The sequence below is a fragment of the Chanodichthys erythropterus genome, chromosome 20 (genome assembly GCF_024489055.1).
Source record: "Chanodichthys erythropterus isolate Z2021 chromosome 20, ASM2448905v1, whole genome shotgun sequence".
Lineage (NCBI taxonomy): Eukaryota > Metazoa > Chordata > Actinopteri > Cypriniformes > Xenocyprididae > Chanodichthys > Chanodichthys erythropterus.
Genome location: NC_090240.1, coordinates 19532942 through 19559990, shown reverse-complemented (window position 1 = coordinate 19559990; position 27049 = coordinate 19532942). Strand labels below are relative to the sequence as shown.

At 37.1% G+C, this 27049-nt stretch overlaps 2 protein-coding genes across 4 annotated transcripts; both read right to left on the bottom strand.

The window, feature by feature from the left end:
- Positions 1 to 90: 90 nt before the first annotated feature.
- Positions 91 to 7228, bottom strand: pcmtd2a (protein-L-isoaspartate (D-aspartate) O-methyltransferase domain containing 2a). 3 transcript variants are annotated; one of them, XM_067371713.1, is made up of 6 exons: positions 6925 to 7226; positions 3063 to 3377; positions 2742 to 2844; positions 2465 to 2636; positions 2237 to 2360; positions 91 to 1706 (listed from the first exon to the last, which is right to left on the bottom strand). In XM_067371713.1, the coding sequence occupies exons 2-6, from the start codon at positions 3367 to 3369 to the stop codon at positions 1279 to 1281; spliced, it is 1134 nt and encodes a 377-aa protein (XP_067227814.1). In that variant the 5' UTR covers positions 3370 to 3377; positions 6925 to 7226; the 3' UTR covers positions 91 to 1278. The 3 variants fall into 3 exon arrangements, with proteins under 3 accessions (XP_067227814.1, XP_067227815.1, XP_067227816.1); XM_067371714.1 differs by having other exon boundaries at positions 1429 to 1692; positions 6925 to 7228; XM_067371715.1 differs by having other exon boundaries at positions 1591 to 1733; positions 6925 to 7227.
- Positions 7229 to 7913: 685 nt separating this feature from the next.
- Positions 7914 to 25008, bottom strand: myt1a (myelin transcription factor 1a). The gene is made up of 23 exons (XM_067371712.1): positions 24972 to 25008; positions 20876 to 20967; positions 20400 to 20454; positions 20267 to 20297; positions 20099 to 20161; positions 19782 to 20017; positions 18707 to 19672; positions 18426 to 18560; positions 17284 to 17374; positions 17066 to 17185; positions 16773 to 16987; positions 16450 to 16658; positions 16110 to 16334; positions 15792 to 15946; positions 15432 to 15494; positions 14981 to 15049; positions 14572 to 14634; positions 14386 to 14469; positions 14038 to 14259; positions 13671 to 13762; positions 13472 to 13575; positions 9412 to 9555; positions 7914 to 9294 (listed from the first exon to the last, which is right to left on the bottom strand). The coding sequence occupies exons 1-23, from the start codon at positions 24994 to 24996 to the stop codon at positions 9151 to 9153; spliced, it is 3603 nt and encodes a 1200-aa protein (XP_067227813.1). The 5' UTR covers positions 24997 to 25008; the 3' UTR covers positions 7914 to 9150.
- Between the last annotated feature and the right edge of the window lie 2041 nt (positions 25009 to 27049).

Here is a 27049-nt window from a genome sequence, read left to right as displayed (position 1 = left end):
CACAGCTTGTGCGGATATTTCTTTTAAAGGGTTAGTTCACCCAAAAATGAAAATTCTGTCATTAATTACTCACCCTCATGTTGTTCCACAAGACCTTCTTTCATCTTCTGAACACTAATTAAGATATTTTTGATAAAATCCGATGGCTCTTTGAGGCAAGATATTTAACACTTTCAAATCCCCAGAAAGCTACTAAAGACATTTAAAACGTTTCATGTGACTACAGTGGTTCAACCATAATGTAATACAAATTAAATTTAATTTGTGTTCCGAAGATCAATGAAGGTCATATGGGTTTGGAGCAACATGAGGGTGAGTAATTAATGACAGAATTTTCATTTTTGGATGAACTAACCCTTTAATGTCACCCATTTTGGAAATATTTGTCTCCAACCCTGTTTAGACTTCATTTTTACATTAAATGGTTGCAGTCTGTATATGTATCAGAATACATACATAATGCTTTGGTTTTTGTGTTCTCCAAACTGATTCATATGGCATAACAATTTGGACCGTCTAGTTTTTGCTATGTATTGGCACCTAATTAAACTGATGAGAACTTTTGTGTGCCACATTCATATTTAATATGCAGGATGATGCATTATAGTTAATAAGCAAAAATGTTGCATAACATTTTCTTTGAACATTCCATACTTTTGGCTTTTTAAAAAATCTGATATTTCTAAGGTGAAGTGTTTTGGACATGATATAGACAATATAAAAGTTTAAATTAAAAACGGTGTGTAATTCAGTTAGTGCATTCTACATCGCTTAAAAGAGCATGATCGCAATGCTGATCACCATTTTTATAACTGATTACACAACTATACCTTTTAGATTTTTATATGGCAAAAATGCAAACACAAAAGCCCTGAAAACAGTACAAACCCAAGACAGTTTAAATTGGCAAAACACTTTGATTTTCTAAAGTCTTTTATCCCAAAATTTTACTACAGAGATTATTGGACGATCACATTTTTTTAAACGTGCCTTTGTATTTTCACACGATATAAGTGTAATTGAGCACACAATTAGACATTTTTTACAAGTTCATATACCAGAAGAATATTTTGATTTTCACTTTTCATAGTAAACCTAAGAACTGAAACTATATGGTATATAACACACACAAAACAAGTGAGACCACACTGAATTTATGATTTAGTAAACTGTTAGCCGAATGTGAAAGTTGGTAACTAAAGAGCCATGGACTCTTAATGTAACAGTGATAGGTAGCTATGGGTAGTCTATAACAGACTATGCACTGAAAGGAGAGGTCTACTTCTCTCTGTAGTAAAGAAGATACATCTTGAGAGGCTCTGGCAAAGGCAGGCAGAGGATCCTCTCCCTTAAGAGGTTTATTGGAGTCTCTATCACCAAAACACTGCCCTCCTTCCTCCTCCCATTCTCTTCTTTCTCCTCTAGTTGCTCACAAACCCTTCTGCAGTCTTCATCTTCATCCTCATTGTCTGTGGATGACTGGTTGTTGTTGTTGTCCATGGGTCCGGGAATCAAGCGACTCATGAACAAATAACTATTGGTCAGAAGAGGGGTGTCACGGTGCTCACGTTTCTGTTTAAGGTGATTTCTTCGCTTTAGTCCAGGTCTCCGGGGTAGTGGCAAGGATCCAGACCCAGATTTCTTTAGAATGTGGCGGATGCTGATGCGGGCCAAATCCTGAAGACTCCGTACCTCGAACATGGCAGCTGCGTTTTATTTTATTTTATTTTTTACTGAATTCATACACATACGCAAATCGTATTATTATAAACTAAATACACTAACATTCAAAAGTTTAGGTAAGATTTTTTAATGTTTTTGAAAGCTCACCAAGGCTGCATTATTTGATTAAAAATACAGTAAAAACACTATTTAAAATAACTGTTTTTAATGTTAATATATTTTAAAATGTAATTTATTGCTGTGATGCAAAGCTGAATTTTCAGCATCATTACTCTCGTCTTCCGTGTCACATGATTCTTCAGAAATCATGTTGAAAAATTAATATTTTTGTGGAGACTGGTTCAAAAGAACTGATTAGAAAATTCAAAAGAACAGCATTTACTTGCAATATTTTTTGTTTTTACTGTCACATTTGTCAATTTAATGCATCCTTGCTGAATAAAAGTATTTCTAATACTGTACCCCATCAAATAAATTATTTTATTAGGCTTAAAAAATGTAATCTAGTTTTATCAGAACAATTTGTGTACACAAAATACAGCAGGTTACTTACGTAGGGACACTGCTCTCGGTTTGCCATTTTCCCTGTGTTTAGGAAGCACAAGTGGTGCGAAGGACACAGCAATTATCTTTCTTGTTTCCCATGTGTTATATCCTGTCCGAGTAATTTTAGTGAGCTACAACAAATGAGAAATGCATAAACATATATACATTCCACACATGTATCTTCTGGATTACCTGAGACCAGATGCATTGATTGCTTTGAGTTTCAATTATTCACCTTTTCTTCCAGTGGCAGTACTAAGATTCCCCCAACCTTCAACAACTTCTTCATGTAATCTTCATGTTCCCTCTGGACCCCTGCGCCACAGTAAACCCTGTCATACTGCCTACTTTCTGGGGCAATCTCCAGACAGTTGCCCACTACAAAGGACGGCTCACAGAACTCAAACCTAGTCCAAAAAGATTGGAAATGTCAGTCATTTTGCACACTATACTTTCAACAAGGGAATGAGTATATTTTTAATACAAAAGTAAAAACCCATTAGATAGTACACCTGTCAAAACTATCATTCATCTTGATGAAAAAGTCCAGCTTCTGATAAGCATATTCTATTACATCTTCATGCAATTCAACACCATGATTCACACCAAATGGCCCTGAAAATATGACACAGAAAGTCAGTGATCACATAGCAGGTATTATATAATGTGCAGAAAATGTACTGAAAATGTTCAATGTCAATAACACAAAAAGAATAGACATGAGGGTGAGTAAATGATGACAGAATTTTCATTTTTTGGGTGGACTATGCCTTTAAATCAGCTAAAATAAGCAGAACAAAAAATTAAATCATTCGAATTCTCTATGAACTCACCCAGTATAAGCCCCACCATGGTGCTGAGGTAGCCTGTGCCACTGCCTAGGTTAAGAAAAGAAAGGCCAGGCTGCAGGTCTAAAGCCTCCATCACCTCAGAGTAGATACAGGGTGCAGAAAGATGGATGTTGCCGTGTCTCCAGGCCAGATCCTTGTAGGCACTGTCACGGAATTCTTCCAGATAGTAGTCAGCACGATCAATGGCTCTGAAGGCATGTTCAACCAGATCTGAGCGGATATATTGGGCTTCTTTTAGGTTGTCAATCAACTCATCATTGTCCTCCCCGGCACTGACTGCACCTCCCATTTTTGGCTCTTTTTTTGGACCAAAACAGGCAAGAAGAAAATTAAAGACATGTAAGTATGACCAAAGAAGGAACACTAGCAGTGTTGGGGTTACCTTTAACAGTGATGCATTACAATATTGTGTTATTCCCTGAAAAAGTAACTGTGTTAGTTACTTTTTATGAAAAGTAATGCATTACATTACTTTTGCGTTACTTTTTCTCACCTGGGCTGGGCTTGCTTGTTTGTTTTTTAACAACAACAACAACAAAAAAGTCCTATTTTTGGCAAATGTTAAGGCCCTTTCACACCAAAAGTGAAATGAATAAGCCTCAGACTGTAAATTCATATTTACACCTGTACAGTAGAGGGCGCAGCTCAAACAAACAAGTTCACAACAAACTTTCAGATGTGCTGCCATTCTGGAATGAAGAATAAGATACAGGAGAAGGAAGTTCAACACTCTTATTTCTAATCCTAATCTTAAATCATTTATGCTTTTTAGTATGGTTGAATTGGATCATTGAAGGTCAGCAGCAAAGACACTGGTTAATAAAGTGAGATTAAATACATAAAGTAATTTTGTAATTAATAATTAAATAATTAATAATTACAGGTTTGGATAAAATTCTAAGATTGAATTTCACAGTTTTTATTCATTTTGAGGAATACTGAATGTTTTCGTGCAAGTGAGATGAGTAAAAACATTTAGTCTAGAACTACAATAACCATCATGTTCACACAGCGCACACAACACCTCTGCACTTTATTTCTCTCAACATGGGGACAGGAGAGCTGTCGGTCAATAAATGTGAAAAAGTAACTTAGATATTTTTGTTGTAAATTAAAAAAGTAATTTGTTAGTTTACTAGTTACTTGAAAAAGTAATGTGATTATGTAACTCGTTACTTGTAATGTGTTACCTCCAACACTGAACACTAGAAACATACTTCCTGTTGAATAATAACAAAAAATATTAATTGATCATCAACCACTTTACCCTGTTTCGTGCGTAACTCTATAACAGTGGTTCACAACTGGTTTCACTTGAGGACAGTGGTTCCCCATCACAGTACAAGAAGTGATTAACATACAGGTGCTGGTCATATAATTAGAATATCATCAAAAAGTTGATTTATTTCACTAATTCCATTCAAAAAGTGAAACTTGTATATTATATTCATTCATTACACACAGACTAATGTATTTCAAATGTTTATTTCTTTTCATTTTGATGATTATAACCGACAACTAAGGAAAATCCCAAATTCAGTATCTCAGAAAATTAGAATATTACTTAAGCTAAATACAAAGAAAGGATTTTTAGAAATCTTGGCCAACTGAAAAGTATGAACATGAAAAGTATGAGCATGTACAGCACTCAATACTTAGTTGAGGCTCCTTTTGCCTGAATTACTGCAGCAATGCAGCGTGGAATGGAGTCGATCAGTCTGTGGCACTGCTCAGGTGTTATGAGAGCCCAGGTTGCTCTGATAGTGGCCTTCAGCTCTTCTGCATTGTTGGGTCTGGCATATCGCCAAAGGTCAGCAGCAGGAAGCATGAAGTGCTCTAAAACTTCTTGGTATACGGCTGCTTTGACCTTGGACCTCAGAAAACACAGTGGACCAACACCAGCAGATGACATGGCACCCCAAACCATCACTGACTGTGGAAACTTTACACTGGACCTCAAGCAACGTGGATTGTGTGCCTCTCCTCTCTTCCTCCAGACTCTGGGACCCTGATTTCCAAAGGAAATGCAAAATTTACCTTCATCAGAGAACATAACTTTGGACCACTCAGCAGCAGTCCAGTCCTTTTTGTCTTTAGACGCTTCTGACGCTGTCTGTTGTTCAAGAGTGGCTTGACACAAGGAATGCAGCAGCTGAAACCCATGTCTTGCATACGTCTGTGCGTAGTGGTTCTTGAAGCACTGACTCCAGCTGCAGTCCACTCTTTGTGAATCTCCCCCACATTTTTGAATGGGTTTTGTTTCACAGTCCTCTCCAGGGTGCGGTTATCCCTATTGCTTGTACACTTTTTTCTACCACATCTTTTCTTTCCCTTCGCCTCTCTATTAATGTGCTTGGACACAGAGCTCTGTGAACAGCCAGCCTCTATTGCAATGACCTTTTGTGTCTTGCCCTCCTTGTGCAAGGTGTCAATGGTCGTCTTCTGGACAACTGTCAAGTCAGCAGTCTTCCCCATGATTGTGTAGCCTACAGAACTAGACTGAGAGACCATTTAAAGGCCTTTGCAGGTGTTTTGAGTTAATTAGCTGATTAGAGTGTGGCACCAGGTGTCTTCAATATTGAACCTTTTCATAATATTCTAATTTTCTCAGATACTGAATTTGGGATTTTCCTTAGTTGTCAGTTATAATAATCAAAATTAAAAGAAATAAACATTTGAAATATATCAGTCTGTGTGTAATGAATGAATATAATATACAAGTTTCACTTTTTGAATGGAATTAGTGAAATAAATCAACTTTTTGATGATATTCTAATTATATGACCAGCACCTGTAATCATTCAGAAATCATTCTAATATGCTGATTTGGTGCTCAATAAACATCTCTTATTATTATCCATGTTAAAAATAGGTTATTTTTTGAAAAACAAAGTTAAAAAAGCATTTATTTGAAATACGAATATTTTGCCTCTACTGTCACTTTTGAACAATTTAATGCATCTTAACTGAATAAAAGTATTAATTTCTTTAAAAAAAAAAAAAATCCAAATGACCCAAAACTTTTGAACATTAGTGTAGTTTCCGTAAAATATCTCTTGAATTTTGATGTTAATATTCTCTTGTTACAGATGTTATAGAACACAATGTTGTTATAGTATGGTTACGGTTAGTTGAATATTATTAGTTGAATTTTGCATTGTTCTCATCCCAGCTGTCCACCAACAGAACAGACAATAATTTGCATTGTGACCCACTTGTTGAGAACCTCTGTTTTACAAGATGAAGGACTGCATACATATCTGGGCATTTCACTGTTGTCCGACAACCAGAAGTTTTCCAAATACATTTGGTAATCATTCTGAACACTGTACATTCTTAAGTTTAAGAGTTCTTAAACTTTTTGCTTAATAAGTGTTTGTATTTCTTCAAAATAAAAGCTATTTTGATATGTAATCTAAGGACACTCATATTAATTGTCCAAATACTTTCTGAGTATTAGCAAAACAGCATTTTTGTCCAGTTAACGGATGATGGCGCTGGGCTACACTGCTGGAAAGTTAAAGCTTCCCCAGAGACGCTGTGTAGAAACTGCAGATGTGAGGAATGTTCCCACCAATCACCGCGCGCTCAAATGCAGCTGCGCCATTCGCTAACAAACGCATACTGTGCAGTGTTTTTGTTGAACATCCGGGTAGTTTCTCAAATAGAGTTAAATATGAAATAACACACATATCCCCATTATTTTTAATCACGACCTGCCGTTCATTCTGCATGCGAGACTACAGGTTATGCTCAGTAAAACATATACTTAGAGTTTATTATTCTATTATCACGTCAGAATCATACAATATAACAGCGAGCACGACTCATACAATGCGCTTACCTGCGAAAAGTAGTCGAAAATGAAGACAAAGACAGGAGAAATGGGGATGGACTGGATTTTGGGGAGAAACTCGTCACGGTAAACACCCCGACGACTTCACAGTCGACCGAGCCGAGCCGTCTGACACCCCTGAGGCACCCTGGCTATGGTCTGTTGATGATGTCCACTCGGTTAATTGTCTCCTGTTGTTTCTCTGTCTCGGTTTCTCCTCATAAACGTTCACGGGGAGCAGCGCTGGATGTAAACATTGGCCAGCTGACTCCGTGACGTCAAGCACACAAACAGAAATATGGGCCACAGAGCACATGGGTCCTGCACTATATTATTTTATGACATATTCATAAACACAACAAGGTCTGGTCGGAAAACCTTACTCCTGTGAATAATTATCTGTAGTTTTCATTTATGGGCGCATATATAGTCAATTATATTTAATTCCTATATATAACATTGATTTCTTCCGTTATTGCACAGGAGAAAAGACTGTCGAACAGCAGCAGCCAGGGTATGTTGTCACACTATGGGGTAAGTAGGAGCCTGCCATTAAGCAACAACATGTATACAGTAAAATAAATGTATAACATTTAAAAGACATGACAACTAGCTCTGGTTTCTTCTAAAAATGGACAATTTTAAATTTAAAGGTTAAAAATGTTGTTGTTTTGGGGTTTTTAGTTAATATTTGGCTTGAATATTATCAATATTGTTTTCAATATTGGTCTTAAAATTAATCTTGTCAAAATACAAAGACATCCTTTATGTTTGTAAGTTATATTTTTTTATGTAGCCATAATCAGCTGAAGAGAAATCGTGACTGAATCACTGTCCATCCAGCAGATGTCAGCCAAGTATCCTACTGAGAGAGAGTGTTTGATTTGTCTTTCATCTTTGGTGTGATAAATGTCAGATAACTCCAAATTAATGTGACAGTATCTTAAAATATCATTGTTGGATCATAGTCAAATACAAGCCTGGTTATCATAAATCAACAGAAACCATCAGTGTTAAATATGACATAATCTCTATTGTAGGTGATAGAATTCCCATTTATTTTATTAACAACATGGGCAAAGTCTATCCATATGCAGCAACCACTAACACAGAGACATTTACAAAATAAATATGCAACAAGATCTCCATTCAATTTGTTCTTAAATACTAAATAAATAACAATAAATACATCATATCTGTTCAACCCACTTCACTCTGGAGGGTGTCAAAATACTTTTATGGAAAACAGAACTCATTAAATAAATGAGAATATTAAAAAACAATATAAAAATTGTTAGGTAGAAAATATTTGCACTTAAAAAAGAGATTATAAATCTCTGTCTTTAAAATAAATAGGAAGGTTTATAAAACAATTTGCTGTCGATATTCTTAAAATATTGCCTCTTTCACAGCGCAGAGGGCAATGTCTCTCCTCTTAATAACTGTTAAAAGCTGTATAGAATTTTGCTTTGTGAAATAAATTAAGTCCATAAATAGACACTGATTAATAAATAAACAAAATAAACCTTAACATGAATAAATAATAAATTAAACTTACATTTCAAGGACCCAATTTAAATAGCCATAATAATAATAATAATAATAATTACAATAATAACATGACGATGGAACTACAAACTATTCATGGAAGTGCAATATCTATGTTCTCAAATACGATAAATATTACTGAATGGAACAGGAGCACATTTACACCAAATATGAGACAACATTATCATACAGGGATCGAATGTAGCAGTGCTGCATACTAATCTTATTTTGTCGAGGGAGGTCATTAATCGTCAATTCACCTTCGGACGTTACACATAAAACACTCTGTTACGCATACACACAAGACTCACCCCCACAGACACACGACAATCTCACGACTTATTGTTCACGGCAACCTCCATGCACTGAGGGAAGTAAGAAAGGCAGATCAGTGTCGGTGAGAGTTGCTCTAGAAAACAGTAACAAATGGTTTGCTCCAAAAAATACCCCAAAAGAAGAAGAGCCATCTTGGTTTAAGAGGCAAAGGATCTTGTATCTCATCAAAATTGCTAAGCAGCATAATTTGGAATTTGGTCCTTTTCTCTTCCACCTGTCTTCCACGGGTCTCGTGACGATCCTCGTTTTCAGAGGGCGCCACATACAAAACCTGAATGTCCTTAAACAGTATTTTTATGTTGTTGGTCTGGTTATTCAACCCACAGTGTCTTGGAGCTTCCGCTCCTCTGCTCACACCTCGATGCCTTTGACGGCCTGGTTGATCGACTCGAGTAGGGCTCGGTTCTCTGGGTTCTGATAGCACTCCTTATCGGTGAACATGTGGGTCAGCGTATCCACGTATGTGTCAAAATTCTGCTCAGTGATGGGCTCTTGCTGTGGTAAATAATAGATTGTTTGTTAAAATCATGTTATATAAAAGGAAGTATAATGTACAATACTTGTGATTGCTGGGCATAGTCATAAAAGGTAATAGATAGCAAGTGGACTGACCATCTGTGGTAGACGGATGTTGGCAAGGCTGCGGATAAGAGCCTGGCTCAGGCCTGACAGTTCCACGAACAGAGCCTCATTCTTCTCCTCTATGAGCTTATTCTCTTCCTCCATGCTCTTGAGGTTCTTCTCCATGGATGAGATCTAAGAATAGAAATGCTTGGATAAACAGCAGCTCTAAGATAATGCTTTGTAAAATTGTATTTGAAGTGTTTAAATATCATTACAATACACTCTCAAAGAATGTGATGAACATCAAGAGGATTTATCCTTAAAAATGCTTCAAAATGTTTGTTTGTTTAGCCTTTCCATGTAGTTATCAGTGAAGGGCCAAATGCTATATGCTCAGATTACATTTAAACCGTATATAGAGTGAAAATGTTACATATTTGTCTTTATTAGAGTTTCTGAGACATGTACACTACTGTTAAGAAGTTTGGGTCAGTAAGAAAAAAAAAATTCAGCAAGAATGCAATAATTATGGAAGCTTGTTTCCACCATGAAATAAAAAAATAAAAAGGTAAGGACTTTTTTTCTTGAAATTGCAAGTTTATATCTCCCAATTCTGACAATTGTGAGATATAAAGTCACAGTTTCGAGATAGTCAGAATTGTGAGATATAAAGTCACAATTGCAAAATATAAGGTCACAATTGTGAGATATAAAGTCAGAATTGCGAGATAGTCAGAATTCTGAGATATAAAGTCACAATTGCAAAATATAAGGTCACAACTGCGAGATAATCACAATTGCAAGATATAAAGGCACAATTGCGAGATAGTCAGAATTGTGAGATACGAAGTCACAATTGCAAAATATAAGGTCACAGTTGCGAGATAGTCAGAATTGTGAGATATAAAGTCAGAATTGTGAGATATAAAGTCAGAATTGTGAGATATAAAGTCAGAATTGTGAGATATAAAGTCAGAATTGTGAGATATAAAGTCAGAATTGTGAGATATAAGGTCACAGTTGCGAGATAGTCAGAATTGTGAGATATAAAGTCAGAATTGTGAGATATAAAGTCAGAATTGTGAGATATAAAGTCAGAATTGTGAGATATAAAGTCAGAATTGTGAGATATAAAGTCAGAATTGTGAGATATGAAGTCAGAATTGTGAGATATGAAGTCAGAATTGTGAGATATAAAGTCACAATTGCGAGATATAAAGTCACAATTGCGAGATATAAAGTCACAATTGCGAGATATAAAGTCACAATTGCGAGATATAAAGTCACAATTGTGAGATATAAAGTTACAATTGCAAGATAGTCAGAATTGTGAGATATAAAGTCACAATTGCAAGATATAAAGTAACAATTGCAAAATATAAGGTCACAATTGCGAGATATAAAGTCACAATTGAGAGATATAAAGTCACAATTCTGAGATATAAAGTCACAATTGCAAGATAGTCAGAATTGTGAGATATAAAGTCACAATTGCAAGATATAAAGTAACAATTGCAAAATATAAGGTCACAATTGCGAGATATAAAGTCACAATTGCAAGATAGTCAGAATTGTGTGATATAAAGTCACAATTGCGAGATATAAAGTCACAATTGCAAGATATAAAGTAACAATTGCAAAATATAAGGTCACAATTGCGAGATATAAAGTCACAATTGCAAGATAGTCAGAATTGTGTGATATAAAGTCACAATTGCGAGATATAAAGTCAGAATTGTGAGATAGTAGGAATTGTGAGATATAAAGTCACAATTGCAAAATATAAGGTCACAGTTGCAAGATATAAAGTCACAATTGCAAGATATAAAGTCACAATTGCAAGATATAAAGTCACAATTGCGAGATATAAAGTCACGATTGCAAGATAGTCAGAATTGTGAGATATAAAGTCACAATTGCAAAATATAAAGTCACAGTTGCGAGATAGTCAGAATTGTAAGATATAAAGTCAGAATTGTAAGATATAAAGTCAGAATTGTAAGATATAAAGTCAGAATTGTGAGATATAAAGTCACAATTGCAAGATAGTCAGAATTGTGAGATATAAAGTCACAATTGCGAGATAGTCAGAATTGTGAGATATAAAGTCACAATTGCAAAATATAAAGTCACAGTTGCGAGATAGTCAGAATTGTAAGATATAAAGTCAGAATTGTAAGATATAAAGTCAGAATTGTAAGATATAAAGTCAGAATTGTGAGATATAAAGTCACAATTGCAAGATAGTCAGAATTGTGAGATATAAAGTCACAATTGCAAGATATAAAGTCACAATTGCAAAATATAAGGTCACAATTGCGAGATAGTCACAATTGCAAGATAGTCAGAATTGTGAGATAAAGTCAGAATTGCGAGATAGTCAGAATTGTGAGATATAAAGTCACAATTGCGAGATATAAAGTCAGAATTGTGAGATAGTAGGAATTGTGAGATATAAAGTCACAACTGCAAAATATAAGGTCACAGTTGCGAGATATAAAGTCATAAATGCGAGATAGTCACAATTGCAAGATATAAAGTCACAATTGCAAGATAGTCAGAATTGTGAGATATAAAGTCACAATTGCAAAATATAAAGTCACAATTGCGAGATAGTCACAATTGCAAGATATAAAGTCACAATTGCAAGATAGTCAGAATTGCGAGATATAAAGTCACAATTGCAAAATATAAGGTCACAATTGCGAGATAGTCAGAATTGTGAGATATAAAGTCACAATTGCAAAATATAAGGTCACAATTGTGAGATATAAAGTCACAGTTGGAAGATAGTCATAATTTTGAGATATAAATTCATAATTGTGAGATATAAAGTCACAATAGCGAGATATAAAGTCAGAATTGCGAGATAGTCACAATTGCAAGATAGTCAGAATTGTGAGATCTAAAGTCACAATTGCAAAATATAAAGTCACAATTGCAAGATAGTCAGAATTGTGCGATATAAAGTCACAATTGCAAGATAGTCAGAATTGTGCGATATAAAGTCACAATTGCGAGATATAAAGTCAGAATTGTGAGATAGTAGGAATTGTGAGATATAAAGTCACAACTGCAAAATATAAGGTCACAGTTGCGAGATATAAAGTCATAAATGCGAGATAGTCACAATTGCAAGATATAAAGTCACAATTGCAAGATAGTCAGAATTGTGAGATATAAAGTCACAATTGCAAAATATAAAGTCACAATTGCGAGATAGTCACAATTGCAAGATATAAAGTCACAATTGCAAGATAGTCAGAATTGCGAGATATAAAGTCACAATTGCAAAATATAAGGTCACAATTGCGAGATAGTCAGAATTGTGAGATATAAAGTCACAATTGCAAAATATAAGGTCACAATTGTGAGATATAAAGTCACAGTTGGAAGATAGTCATAATTTTGAGATATAAATTCATAATTGTGAGATATAAAGTCACAATAGCGAGATATAAAGTCAGAATTGCGAGATAGTCACAATTGCAAGATAGTCAGAATTGTGAGATCTAAAGTCACAATTGCAAAATATAAAGTCACAATTGCGAGACAGTCAGAATTGTGAGATCTAAAGTCACAATTGCAAAATATAAAGTCACAGTTGCGAGATAGTCAGAATTGTGAGATATAAAGTCAGAATAATGAGATATAGTCATAATTGTGAGATATAAAGTCACAATTGCGAGATCTAAAGTCACAGTTGCAAGATTTAAAGTCACAATTGCGAGATATGAAGTCACAATTGCAAGATAGTCAGAATTGTGAGATAAAAAGTCGCAATTACCTTTTTTATTTTTTTATTTAGTGGCAGAAACAAGTTTCAATAAATAATTGATAAACAGTAACAGCAAAGTTTTTTTTTTTGTTTTTTTTTTTACAAAAAAATTACATTTTAAATGCTGTTCTTTCGAACTTAAAATTCATCTAGAAATCTGAAAAACATTGATCACATTTCCACAAAATATCACACAATGAGGACTGGAGTAATGGCTGCTGAAAATTCAGTTTTGCAATCACAGGAATATGTTGTATTATATATTACAATATAAAACAGTAAAACAGAATAGTATAGAATAGTGTATATATGTATTTGATAAAAGCAGACCTGTGTATGGAGGTTGGCCATGTCTGCTTCCATTTCAGAGTTTGACTCATTCAGCTCATTGATCTCTTTGTTCAGCTGTTTTATGTCTTCATCATTGTCAAGAACTGAAGGGATAGAAAAACGACACGTATGTTAATAAAGAGAGCAAAATGAACATATTATGGACGAAAGAAGAGAAGCAGATGATATTTGATCTTACCATCACTTGCCCTGAATTTCTTGCTGATGTAGTCATCTCCTGGAAACCTGGCTCTCTTCTTGTTAGCTGAAGCTCTAGGGCAACCTGATAAACTGGAAACACATTGTGATCATGAGATGTGACACAAGACTTATTGTCTTGAGTACATCATCCTTCAATAACCCAGAAAGACAAAAATAGGCATTACTAACATTTCAAAGCATATTAGTGTTGCGCATCCAAGAATGGTTTTAGTTATATTTGTTATATAGAAAAATATATAACGAAACATGACTGCACAGTTTTAATAATTGTCCTGTATCTGGACCAATACTGGGTGTTTATATACTAATATTTATCTGTAAATTTCACTAGGCCTCGTCTGTACCTGCGATGAGTGAGAAAGCTGCCGTTGGCATGTCCTGATCCATCACATCCTGGCGTGGGGCAGGTCGGGCCCTCAGTCTTGAAGGCCTTCCAGGAGAATGGTGTGCCATTTAACATGCCCTCCTTCTGCCGGCGTGCTGCCAGTGGGCACCCATAGGCACTGCGGTGGGTGGCGTATTTCCCACTGATATGCCCCAGACTGTCACAACCTGGCACCGGGCACCTATAGAGAGGTAAGTGATGAACTGGCAGTCAGATTTGGCTTTCTCAAAAGATACAGGCTGTGCTCAGCAAATCCACTGGTTTTTTACAACAAAATAAGTCGAGATTGCTTCATAAAAAAACTTACTTTAGGAGCTCTGAATCTTCCTTGTCATCCTTTGTTGGGGTGGTTTTGATTCCTCCCTTCTTGGCACGTGGACATCCAGACAGACTGCAACAGAGAAACTTATGTTATTATGCTTCTACGTGTGCAGTTTGATATTTTTGACACTGAATCCAAAAGTGCATCTTGTAATACTGTTAATTAACATACCTTCTATGGGAAGCATAGTTTCCAGTGATGTGTCCTGATCCATCACAACCTGGAGTAGGGCATCTGGAGGTCACCAAAAAAGATGAAAGACATAAGCATAAACAGCACTGCTTTAGACAGATACAATTAAAATATCTCGCACACAATCATACTGGAATTCTAAATAAACATTTGGGCTTCAGCCTGGATGCTTAATATGTCTCAGCTGGTTTGATTAGTCTCTAGGACACTGTCCAAGAATTCTGTTTTTGACCACTGAAAATGTAAAATTGCTGGTTCAAAGAGTGCAAGAATAGCCAGCAAAAGGGACAGTAAACAGTGTTTGGCAGTAACAGTAAGTGTTCAGTAGAGTCATGTGAAAGCAGTAATAAGTAAAGTATAGTGAGGAAAAATTAGAGCACAGACATACTTGAGTTCAGCAGTGTGGGCAGCCATGAGGGTCCGAAGACTTTTATCAGCAAGGGGACAACCAGAGAGACTGAAGAGCAGTAGAAAAACACCAGCATAGAGAATAGAGGGAAGACGATTTAATTGAAGATGGAAGATATTGCTCTATAATCTATGTCTGTATTATAAATGGATTCTTTGCTAAAATACATAAATGTAAATTATCTTAAATAAATTACAAAGAGATGTGAGTAAATCTTGGCTAATATGTAGTAGTAGTACTTAGCGTAGTACATGCTAAATGCATTAAAGAGATGTATAGTATTTGTTTTCACTTCAGTCGCTAATACAGATTTATGCTATAGAGAGCAGGGGCTGTGAGGGTTCAGCAGAGAGAAAAATAGGTAAAGAAAAATGAAAACATGAGTGGGGCTGGTCAGACTAGAGATACCGTGCCATAGCTTCTGGCATACCTGCGGTGAGAGGCATAGTTCCCAGTTATATGTCCACTACCATCACAACCTGGGGTGGGACATCTGGAGAGAGATGAAGGGTGCATTAAATCTCTGTGGAATTATTCCAGTTAAGATTAGTGTCTTAGCAAGACACTAGTTATAAACTACTTCTATTAGCTTTGCAGGTTTAGGGGTAGTGTAGGGGGATAGAATGTACAATTTGTACAGTATAAAAACCATTACGCTTATGGAATGTCCTCACTAAAATAGCAAAACAAACCTCTGTGTGTGTGCGTGTGTGTGTGCGTGTGTGTGTGTGTGTGTGTGTGTGTGTGTGTGTGTGTGTGTTTAAATAAGGTTGTTGCAGCAGACACTTACAGCAAGACCTCTTTCTTGCAGTCCTTGGGCTGGAATTTGACCTTGAAGCTGGAGGTTGTGACCTCACCAGGGTACTTCCTGTCCTCCATGCTCTCCTGAGTGGCATCATCATCTTCTCCATCAGAGGAGGCATATGAATGTGTGGTGTACTCCACCTGAGGACAATGGCGCATCAAAACAAAAAACAAAAAAACAGCTGAATTTGTAGAATGTATAAAAAGACTTTCCTTTTTTATTGTTTATAAAAAATGTTGTCAGATTCAACTATGAAGTGAGAATGTGTGAATATATATTTTACCCAAATTGATAGACATTTACCTCCTCTGGCTCCTCCTCTTTCTGTCTGTTTGACTTGGTGTAATCCAGAGGCCCCTCCCACTCCTCTTGTTTATAGGTGTGGCTGGAGTGGGGTGAGGTGACGCCATGATGTTGAGAAGATGATGACGAGGATGAAGATGGGTCTGGTGACCTGACTCCTTCCCTCTTGGGTTTCTTCATGCTGAGGTCCAGAGTGCCATTTTCATCCACCTCAATGTCCATGTCCTAGATTGTAGAAAGAAAAAAAAAAATAGAATAGAATGTATATAATGCGGATGTCATGGAACCCAACTTTCCTGTAGTCTGAATGACAGATACAGATAGAGATGAAGAAACTCACTTTGCTGGTCTGATCTGGCTGTCGAGTGCTAAGGTTTTCAGGTCTCTCCCAGCAGCGGGTGGACAGGTTGAGAATGGCAGTGGCAGCCATGTGTGCGGCTTCAGCATCATGGGTATAATCGTACCCACTGGAGGTGGAAGAGGAGCTGCTTTTGGTGTAGCCTCCAGACAGGCTGTGGCTTGGGGATGGGGCTTTAGGGAATGGTTTGGCTGTTAATTATAATAATATGTGTTTCAATTTGCTATCAATAGTTCATTATCTGTTGATATCTATTATATGTGTTTCTTATTCATTATTTTAAAAAAGAATGAGGATGTGCTTACATTTGAAGGCTTTAGGTGAGGTTTCGCTGGTGGGCATCTTGGGGGCAAGCATGCGCTTGCCAAATACCTGTACATCAAAGCTTGCATAGTCAAAGGACACCTTGGAATACTTCTCCAGCTCCTTGGCCAGGTTGGCCCGAGGAGTGGCCGGCATGGCATTGGGCCTGTAGCTACCGTACTGTGGGATCTCCAGCTGTTTCACAAAACACATCGGCCTGTACAGAAAAGAGTGTTTAGTCACAATGTTTACCCAGCAGGCTCTTTTGTCGGTAAAAGAGGAGGAAAACACTCACCTGAGAACTCTGTCAGAGTTTGAGCCTCCGGTGGCTGGATCACTGACAGAGGTCTGCGGCTGTGACTGCTTTTCATGGCTTTTGTGTTTCCCTGCAGCAGCAATAGGGCAGCCAGACAGACTAAAAGTGTAAAATGTAAGAAAAACACATGACTTTTAGGAAACCTTTGTGAACAGAAACTGAGGCCTCAAAAGGTTAAAATAGTTAAGGTGCAGTACCTGCGATGTGTGTTGCGGTTGCTGTTCACATGTCCCTGTCCAGTGCATCCAGGTGTTGGACACTTCAGTACGTTCTCATGCATTGCCAAGACTAGTGCCAAAAAAGACACATTAGTATACAGAATGAATATATATTACCATTCAAATGTTATTTTTTAAATAAATTAATACTTATATTCAGCAAGGATGCATTAAATTTGTCAAAAGTGACAGTAAACCCATTTATAATGTTTCAAAAACTTTCTCTTTAAATGGTGTTTGTTTGAACTTTCTGTATCATGGAAAATGTATCACGGTTTCCACAAAAATATTTAGCAGTACAACTGTTGATAATAATGAAAGTTTCCAAATCAACACCAAATCAGCATATTAAAATGATTTCTTGAGGATTGGAGTAATGGCTGCTGAAAATTCAGCTTTGCCGTCACAAGAATAATTAAATTTTTATGTGTTTTTTATTTAAATAAATGTAAATGTGTGTGTGTTCAGGTATACCCTAGATTATGGGAACAAGATGCCCCCACAAAGATGGTATTATCCAAAATCCTTGTCCTTGTGGGGACATTTTTTGCTCCCTATGAGGAAAACAGCTTATAAATCATACTAAGTGATGTTTTTTGAAAATCTAAAAATGCAGAAAGTTTTCTGTGATGGGTATGTTTAGGGGATAGAATATACAGTTTGTACAGTATAAAAATCATTACGTCTATTGAAAGTCCCCATAAAAGTCCCCATGGTGTGTGTGTGTGTGCCTGTTTATATGATTTATGAAGACACAAATTTGTATAATAACATGGGTACTACACTGGTATTACAACGTAAACGTGGTTTATGAGGACAGTTTCTGAGTCCTCATAATTAAATGGCTTAAAAACATACTAAACACTGTTTTATTAAAAATGTAAAAAAGCAGAATGTTTTCTGTGATGGGTAGTTTTAGATTTGGTGTTAGTGTAAGGGGATAGAATATACAGTTTGTACAGTATAAAAACCATTACGCCTATGGAATGTCCCCATAATGATTGGTGCACCAACATGTGTGTGTGTGTGTGTGTGTGTGTGTGTGTGTGTGTGTGTGTGTGTGTGTGTGTGTGTGTGTGTGTGTGTCGCATATTATGGTACTAGTGCAAGACAATGCTTACTCTCTGGAGGGATTCTGTCCTTGTGTGGGCACCCAGAAAGGCTGCGGTGGTGTGGGTATAATCCAGTCACATGACCTGTCCCATCACATCCTGGAGTAGGGCACTTTACTTCCTTCTTCTCTGATCTAGAACCTTCTGTGTCCAAGAGTGAAGAGACAAATGCAAAAAAAAAACAAATGAAACTCCACACTCCCACACACTGTACCTACATGTTATCTAAATTTAATTGAGGTCATAAAGGGTTACAATTAAAGTAGGCTGAAATAAGCATTTCCTGTCACCTTTGCCATAGTATGCTCTACGAGCGGCGATGTCCATGGCCTTACTCATCCTCTCGTCTGGGCTGTGGTAGTGCTGCTGCTCAGGAGAGCAGCTCTCTTCAGAACTGCGGCCGTTTTGTTCAGCTTTCAGTGCAATGGCCTGTTCCAAAAGTCCCAGGTTCCCTCGTGTCATGTCGTACGTCTCTGAGTCATCTGTGACCTCTGACCTCTGTGACATGCTGTCTAACTCGTCATCGTCTACTTCATCTGCCTCCTCTTCTTCTCCGTCATCTTCCTCTTCCTCCTCTTCCTCTCCCTCTGAACCCAGCTCGATGACTACAGTGGGTGAGTCTTTCTCTGAAGCGTCATCTCTCTCGTCATCCTCCTCCTCCTCCTCCTCCTCCTCATCTTCACCAAGAGGATGGTCTAGATTTATGTTGCTGTGTGTCATCACATCTAATTCCTGAGCTGAAGCAGCGGGGGCAGGGGCGATTAGGGAGGAAGGCTCTACCTGGGATTGTTCCTCCTCCTCATCATCTCCTTCCTCATCATCATCTTCACTGTCCTTCTCTGTCTCCCCAGTCTCTTTGGTCTGGATTTTGCCAAAGTCTCCACTGAAGTACTGGTGGTCCGAGTTGTTCTTCTGGCTCAGACATTGTGTTTCCTCTTCTCCCTCTTCCTCATCCTCATCATCGTCCTCCTCTTCTTCCTCAACTGTTGTCACAGGCTCGTCGGTCTCTTTCAGTTGCTGGGTCACTCGCTCCTCTTCCGTAATCTCTTCTGCTTCCTCCTCTATCTCTTCTTCTCGAGCTTGAATCTCTTCGGCGACCTGTAGCTCCTCTTCTGTTTCAGTATCCATGGTGATTTGTTGGATGGACATGGCCTCAATATTGGCTTCCTCTTTCTCAATTTCGTTCTCCAGCACTGGACTTAATGTTTCTCGGACAGGCGTCTTTTTCTCTTCTAAATCCATTTGTGAACTTTCTTCTAAGGAAATTACAAAAAACAATTATTAACTGAAGGAATTTGGATGTTGCTTGACCAGTTTGGAGAAAACTTTTGAACTAGTAAACTGTTGAACTAATCGTTTACCCACCTGTCATTGCTTCTAATGTAGGTGTCTTTTCTTTCACCTCCATCTCTTTATCGATAGTTTCTTCTTCAGACTCCACTCCGTCATCTTTTGCTTCTGTTTCACTGTTTGTGTCACTGTCTGCATTGAACCCATCATCCATGGCCAGCTTTAGGGGGTTGGGTTTCTTTTTGGGGGCTGGCTGATTCTCCTCAGCCTCCTGAAGTTTTCGTTTCTTTGCTAATGGGCAGCCCAATGCACTGGAAAGGACGAAAAGGTTTGGTAAAAACTCAGTTTCATCACTTATTGCTGTTATAAGAGACAGAATTCTTGCTACTAACCTTCTGTGTCGTGCATACTTTCCGCTCACATGGCCTAGGCCGTCGCATCCTGGCGTAGGGCAGCTGCAAAACAAGGATTTCAATTAGCTGCATTCATTAACTTACTAAACTGTGGTCTTTCAATTCATGATGTGTAACACTATATAAGCATAAAACCTCTTTATTCACCTGTAATCTTGTCCAACAAGCTCAAGAGGAACTGATATGAGGAGAGAGATAAAAGCTCTGTGAGTCAATAAATTCACTGAAAGAGACAAAGAAATAATTTATTTATTTTTTCGAGTTTTTAAGAGGCTCTTACCTCTGATTCCTTTTGAGCGTGTCCTTGTCCGCTTCTCATCTGCGTCTTGGCTCATCTAAAACACAAACGCATAGGTGGTTACGAGATTATTATGTGTAAAGTATTTATTCTCTAATGTATCTCTAGAATCATATAAAAAGTATAATATCACTGTTCTCTGGCTTTCAAATTACATATTTGACATCAATACCTTTCAGATTGGGATTTTTATCCTCAGATCTGAGCGGTTCTAATTTCACAGACACCAAAGTAGCCCCCAAACCTCTTAAATGCTTTTTAAAGAGCTTAATCAATAATACACGTCCATTAAGTTCTTTCAATTGAACATCCCTCCCAATCCTAGGTGGAAGCGAAGTGAAATATAAGAAAGAAATGGGGCCCTCCTAGTGTGAGAAAGATGTCAGAGCTTCAGAAAGGGAACTATACTTTTAGCCTGTTATTCGATGAAATAAAGCTCCTCTGACACACACACTCACTTTGACTCTCCTACTCCTCTTGTTCTCACAGCTGCTAACTCTGTCCCCTCGTGTCCACCTCTGGCTCAGCAGCTGCCCCCTGAACTCATTCTCTGTAGGATAGAAAGAATAACAATTTCAGTTTGACATGCCCAAATATTTTACACATTTTTGGAAAAGAAAATCAACTCATTAAAAGTCACACTAAAGCAAGTCTTCCCATTAGTGAAGCATAATAAAGTAATACTTTTTATATATAAAGGATATTTTATAAATAAATATTAGTTTGAAATATGCAACTAAAACACCAAGAAAACACATATTTATGCTTTGCGAGCAGTTGAGCTTCTAAAATCAGAAAGTAAACAAATCTTCGCCTGTAATGCTGACTATCGCAATGTCATTTTCCAAGGGATGATCATCAAAAGATGAACAACCCTAATCCAGAAGCAAACATTAAATATCCCCCAGAGGACACATGCACTTTGGTCACTGAATAGGCTTTCAGCAGTACATCAATGGTCTGACAGAATGCCTTCATGGCTCTGGTGTTGATTATTCATCCTGAGTGATGAGAGATGCGGCCGTGACCCAGCTGTTTTTATCAGGGCGTCATTACATGTGGTCTGATTACGTTTTAAGCAGCACCTGGTGCTCATTCACGTCACTCACGTAACAGGGGAGGGAATTCCCTTGAGAACCTCAACAATTGTGGCACTTGCCATATATGATGCAATATGCAATTCAAAGTCACTGTCCCGTGTCTGTTCACAGGGAAACAGGTTGAATTGATTTTAGTGCATTTTCTGAAAACCTTGTATAAAAGTATGATGAACACAAAAGAGAAGGAACATAAAAATACATCTGAAAAGGAACTATTTTTAAAACATTTGGAGTCAAATGATATAATATGATCATGTTCTTCAAAATATTGCTTTCATTTTTCATTTTACAGTTTGGAACTTCCAAAGACATTAACATGGAAAATTTACATGCTGTCATGTTATTTATAGATGACATGATGTCAAGAGTTTCTCATTCACTTGATCTGAGTAGATCCTTTTTAATTTTTTTTCTCAAACATTAAACCTACTCTCTCAAATGATTTAAACATTGTTTAACTCCCATGTAGAAGGCTCATGCATCTATGAAATGAACCAATGGGAGTCCATGTTAGACACAAATTGCTCTTACGTTGTAGTATAGACTAATATTAGTATTTCTTTTGTCGCATCAGGCCCTTGGCTTCGAAAAAGCACCATGATGATGCTGCGCATAACCTCTTCTTGCACACCACGCCTTTCAATTACTATCAGCCAAACCCTCCGCCTTTATAACACTATCACTTTCATCGACAACATTCAGCAGAACATGTTTACAAAACTTGACTGTATTATCAAAGCAAAATCGGTTAAAGCCCAACCTACAGTGGTCCTAAAACAAGCATAAGCGATGAATAAACAGAAATTTAAATGTAAAACTCAAAGATAATCTAATAAAATGAATAGTGTATTATGTAGGCCTAGCCTGAAGTAAACAGATGGTTCGCTCGCATTGTTTTGTTTCTCGTAAATAACGCACGCATACAAGACGAAACATATGCCGCTTGTACGTTGCTTAAGGGTTTCTAATGTCTATTTGTCCACTCCCATAAAAATACATTGCATTTGTACATGTATCCGAGTATATAAACAAACTTCCAATGAATACTCCGCTTGCATTTAAACTTCCGCGTTTTCGATTCGCATTGTTTTAAAACAAGCACAACATTGAAATTGTAATTTGACAGCATGAATATTTTGTTATTGATACGATAGAGGCCCTTTTAAGTTCTTGGGTTTCTTGAAAATGAACCCGCGGTGTATCTGGCAATACAATTGTTCAGAAAACATTGTAGAATCGTTCTTTTACACAACATAATTAAGACAAAATGTGCTAGAAATGTAAACACGGTGGAATGGCACTTCTTCTTTAAGAGATTACGAGTCCGACGTCCATTTGGCTTCAATAGTAACGTATTTCAAACCAGCAAACCTTCACAAAACTGAATCTTTCATCCACATCAGCATCCGAATTAGTAAACAAACAAAAAAATACCATAAGGAAACGTCGTTTTTTCAAGGAGATGCGAGCGGCCTCTTGCTCTTTGTAGGCTCTGTGTGTGTTAACTTCAGTGTTGTACACCTCCCCTTCAGAATGAGTCTACCGTTAAAATCCGTTAATAATTCGCTCAGGACCGGTCCGAAACCTCCTCATGTTGTAAGCAAGACGCATATATCCATTAATCGACAGGTAATGTGAGCACAAATGCTGCCAAAATCATGTCTCCACACGCTTTGTCGAACGATACTGACTTACCTTTCGTTCACAGGCCCATTGTCCACCCCTCCTCTACCCTGCGCCGTGACATCATCATCATCCTCATCATCATCATAGTAAATCATGTACAACACAAGATGGAGAGTGGGCCGCTACTGACCCCCACCCAACCGATTAAAACACTCACACGCAAGACATTTCAGGTACAACCTAAACTAATTTGAGTTATATTTGAGAGAATTTCTACATTTAGACGCATGAGTTGAGCTGAAAGTTCAGCACCCAGAACAGCGCTGCTTCAGTACCATGGACAAGAGCGCTATCCGTGGCAGGTGCCTAGTTTGAAGAAAACAATGTTTTCAATGAGCATAACGATTAAAGCACAGAATATTACATTAAAATAAGTTAGTTCAAATAATTTAAACAATTGTCATGCACTACAATATTCAGTATTAACACATAGATATTGTACTGGAGGAAGTATAATTTCTGAAACTGAAGCCTTCAATATGGATCTATTTTTTCTTGCGTAATAACACATGTGCCTTGAACTACTTTTCTTTAATGTCTTTCCAGAAGCCTAACAACGTGACCTAGTTTAGTGGAATATGATCGAATTAACTTCATCTGTCTTAAACTGTTATTGTAATTATTATTAGTATTAGTATTATAATTATTGTAGAGGTTAGCCCACTGTAAAAATGTCAAATAATTGTTTAATTGATTTTTTCGAGTAAAATCAAAGATGTGTAAAAGTGATTTAAATGTTTAAAAAGCACTTTTCATAAACAATAAGTTCATTGCACTTTTTTGGGATACATTGAATGTGTGTGCTGAGGAATAAAATCAAGAAACTCTTTAAAAATATATGCTGTTAACATATGGTAACCAACCAAAACACTATGAAATTGGTAACTTGGATTAAAGATAAAATATTAATGTCAGCCTAGACTACTAATATATTATTATAAGTCACGTGTCTTTCTATAATAGAGTGAAAGGGGAGGGGGAAACGCTTTATCAAACTTCAAACAAAAAAAAGTTTCTTATCATATATGAAGTTAGCAGAAGCCTTTGAGAGTTTTGCATATTTAATGAGACCGAAGTTCTTCGGTTACCAGCTGGAACTTTGCTTACCCCTCATCCTAAAGTTTCATACAGATGGATAGCCCAGCATACAATTAAAGCCAGAGTCTGTTCCTACTGGCCAGACACTGTGTATAAATATTGCATAGGATGCCAGCTGAGCGAATGAGAAGCACAACACCCCCATAGCCAGATGGACTGATCCCTCCCAAATACAAAAGTTTTAATACGCCAGAAGTCAGACAGCCTCTGAGTTTAAAGCGCAACTCCCCATGGGAGACAAAAGTTGCCTTTGTTTAAAAACTGTCTGGACAGGGATTTCATTTCGCACGTTTTAAAAGATACAAAAATCTGGGTCAATACTGTGTTCGTCAATAGCAGAGTATTTTGAAAGAGATAAAACGTAATCCAGGTCTATTCAGTCAAGATTAATCATTTTAATACTAAAAATGAAAGTAAACAAAGAAGGAGGAAAAAGCCTGCCTGCACTGCGCAGGTTTAATTTCTCATAGCAGAATACACGATAAAAAAAAAATAATAATAAAAAGTCCAAAACGTATTATTCAAGTTTTAATAAATCACAATAATGACTTTATTGTGAATTATTGTTAACAAAAAGTTAAGCAAACCCAGGATATCAACAAAACCACAGCGAACCAGACTGAGTTTGACGCGAGCAAAATAAAACAGTAAAGAGAAGTCCAACACTCACCCAGAAAAGTTTTACACAACTTCATCTTTGCGGTGATTTCTTCGTCTTCGACACCGCAAAACTAGTCAACTTCATTAGAGAAAGTTACTTTAAACAAAACTTACAGACAGAGGTGGGCGGTCTTATTTCGTACAAGTTTGCGTCCACCAATCAGCGGCGGTCGGGGTAGTGTTTGTTCCTCTCGACAAGCCAATGAGGGCGCGCCTCACTGCCTGTGTCCCCACACAATGACCTCTGAAAATGAAAACAAAAGCTCGTGTTGTGTCAGAATTTTTAAATGAAAATCTCTCGATAAAACTTTTTACTGAGTTATTTTAAATTTCCTCCAAAAAAATACATATTTTAAGCACATTTAAACACGGTAACTGGAGCTATTTTTACTTCTTTTGTGTCATTGTCTGCCACCTGCCTACTTTTTGTGCCTCAAACTGGTCAACCATGATATTTCCTTTTTTTTTTTTTTTGAAGTGCAGATGAAAAGCTTTGTGGATGTTCAGATTAAACATCATTAACTAAATTATAAACAAGACAGGACATTTTATATTCTTACTAAAAAATAGTTTTTCCCTATAAATCTCAAATAGCCTATTTTACACATAAAGTTTTACAGCTTATATTCTAACATCAGATTTCATCCCTGTTTGGTTAACCTGATGGTGTTCACCCATGAATAATAACTAAATTTTTACATTTTTAACTAAATAGCACCTTTCATGACCTCAAGACTGCATTACAAAGGGAAAAATTGAACCATTTTAAAACACATTTTTTAAAGTATAAAATAATTTTTTCTTAGATATTTTAAACAAATACATAAATTCATCATTCAGTGTTGTGAAAATTGATTCTTTAAAAATAAATCTCAGTCTATAAATCAGTTAATCAATCAATGCCCTCAGATCTTTCTCATTCTTTCCCAAACTCAATCTGGTGCACCTCTCTTCTCCCCCACCCTTTCCCCTGTCAGCCCAGTGAGAAGGCATATGTGCTGGGTTACTGCTGGAGCCCACGTAGGCCTCTTTACGTGATCTGAAGTCTTACCCCCCATGACAGATGGGCCTGCTGATAATGATGCTGAGAACACCCCCCCCCCCCCCCCCCCACCAACTTGCTGTTACCATGGTGAGTAAGGAGGGGGACCATGGGACGTGTGGAGGGGGCCGGGGTGCTTATTAAGGCATTTACACTTAGTCAACACCAAGCCTGTAGAAAGTGTGAAAAGCTTTATTTGAAAAGACTCATATGAACATATGAGCACTTGGAGCCTGTCAGACTGCAGACTGTATTATATTAGTGAATATTGATGATAGGGCATTTTATGGTGTCTGTTTTGAATCTGTCGCTTTGAGAGAGTGTTGATTAATTATTTACACTCTTCTTCTCATACATAATGGTTGATGATGTCTGTTTAAACTTTGCAGGCTTTAGTAATCAGCTTCATGCTGAATGAAATCTGAGGGCTAAACTTGTAGTTGTGTGTGGAATATGTCTACGGAGAGGGAAGACATAAACCCACTCTCTCTCCTTCATACACATGCACACGGCCCCATTACAATAACAATGGCTGACCACACTTTAGGGCGGAGCTTAAAGTGTGATTTCCAGGCCACTGAGTGAGGTTCCCTAAATGAGCTTTGTGTGTGCGTGTTCATGTGTGTGTGTGTGTGTGTGTCTGTGGTGAAGGGCTTTTTGGCACAGCTGTCACCCTGGAGGGTGATATCAGGCAAGCCCAGCTAGTCTCCTTTTTTAAAGAATCTTGTGAGAAAAAAATGGGGGAAGGGATTGAAAGAAGAAACAACTAAAGTTTAGATGAGATAACAGCAAACCAAATTATTACTGAACAATAAGTGGACACTGAACAACGTAAATAAACAAAACAAATGGCAAATTAAGCATTTATTGTTTATTTTTGTGGGTGTACATTTGCAAAACTTTTGCAACTTTCCTTGTGGTATAAATTAAAGATCCTATCCATCTATTTTTCTATCTACCAATACAAATATTTTACTGTCCTAATAAAATAAAGTTATAAAACATGAACGTTTTAAATTAAAAGTATGTTCTAGTAACAGCCTAAA

Bases quoted from the DNA above. Each gene is read 5' to 3' on its own strand.
- pcmtd2a (XM_067371713.1), bottom strand. From the start codon at position 3,369: ATGGGAGGTGCAGTCAGTGCCGGGGAGGACAATGATGAGTTGATTGAC. The intron at 2,845-3,062 runs GTGAGTTCATAG...TCATATTTTCAG, and splicing joins CATGGTGGGGCTTATACTGG to GGCCATTTGGTGTGAATCAT. The intron at 1,707-2,236 runs GTAAGTAACCTG...AATAAAACGCAG, and splicing joins ACCGAGAGCAGTGTCCCTAC to CTGCCATGTTCGAGGTACGG.
- myt1a (XM_067371712.1), bottom strand. From the start codon at position 24,996: ATGAAGTTGTGTAAAACTTTTCTGG. The intron at 19,673-19,781 runs GTGGGTAAACGA...TAATTTCCTTAG, and splicing joins TACATTAGAAGCAATGACAG to AAGAAAGTTCACAAATGGAT. The intron at 16,988-17,065 runs GTGAGTGTTTTC...TTTTCTGTACAG, and splicing joins AACTCTGACAGAGTTCTCAG to GCCGATGTGTTTTGTGAAAC.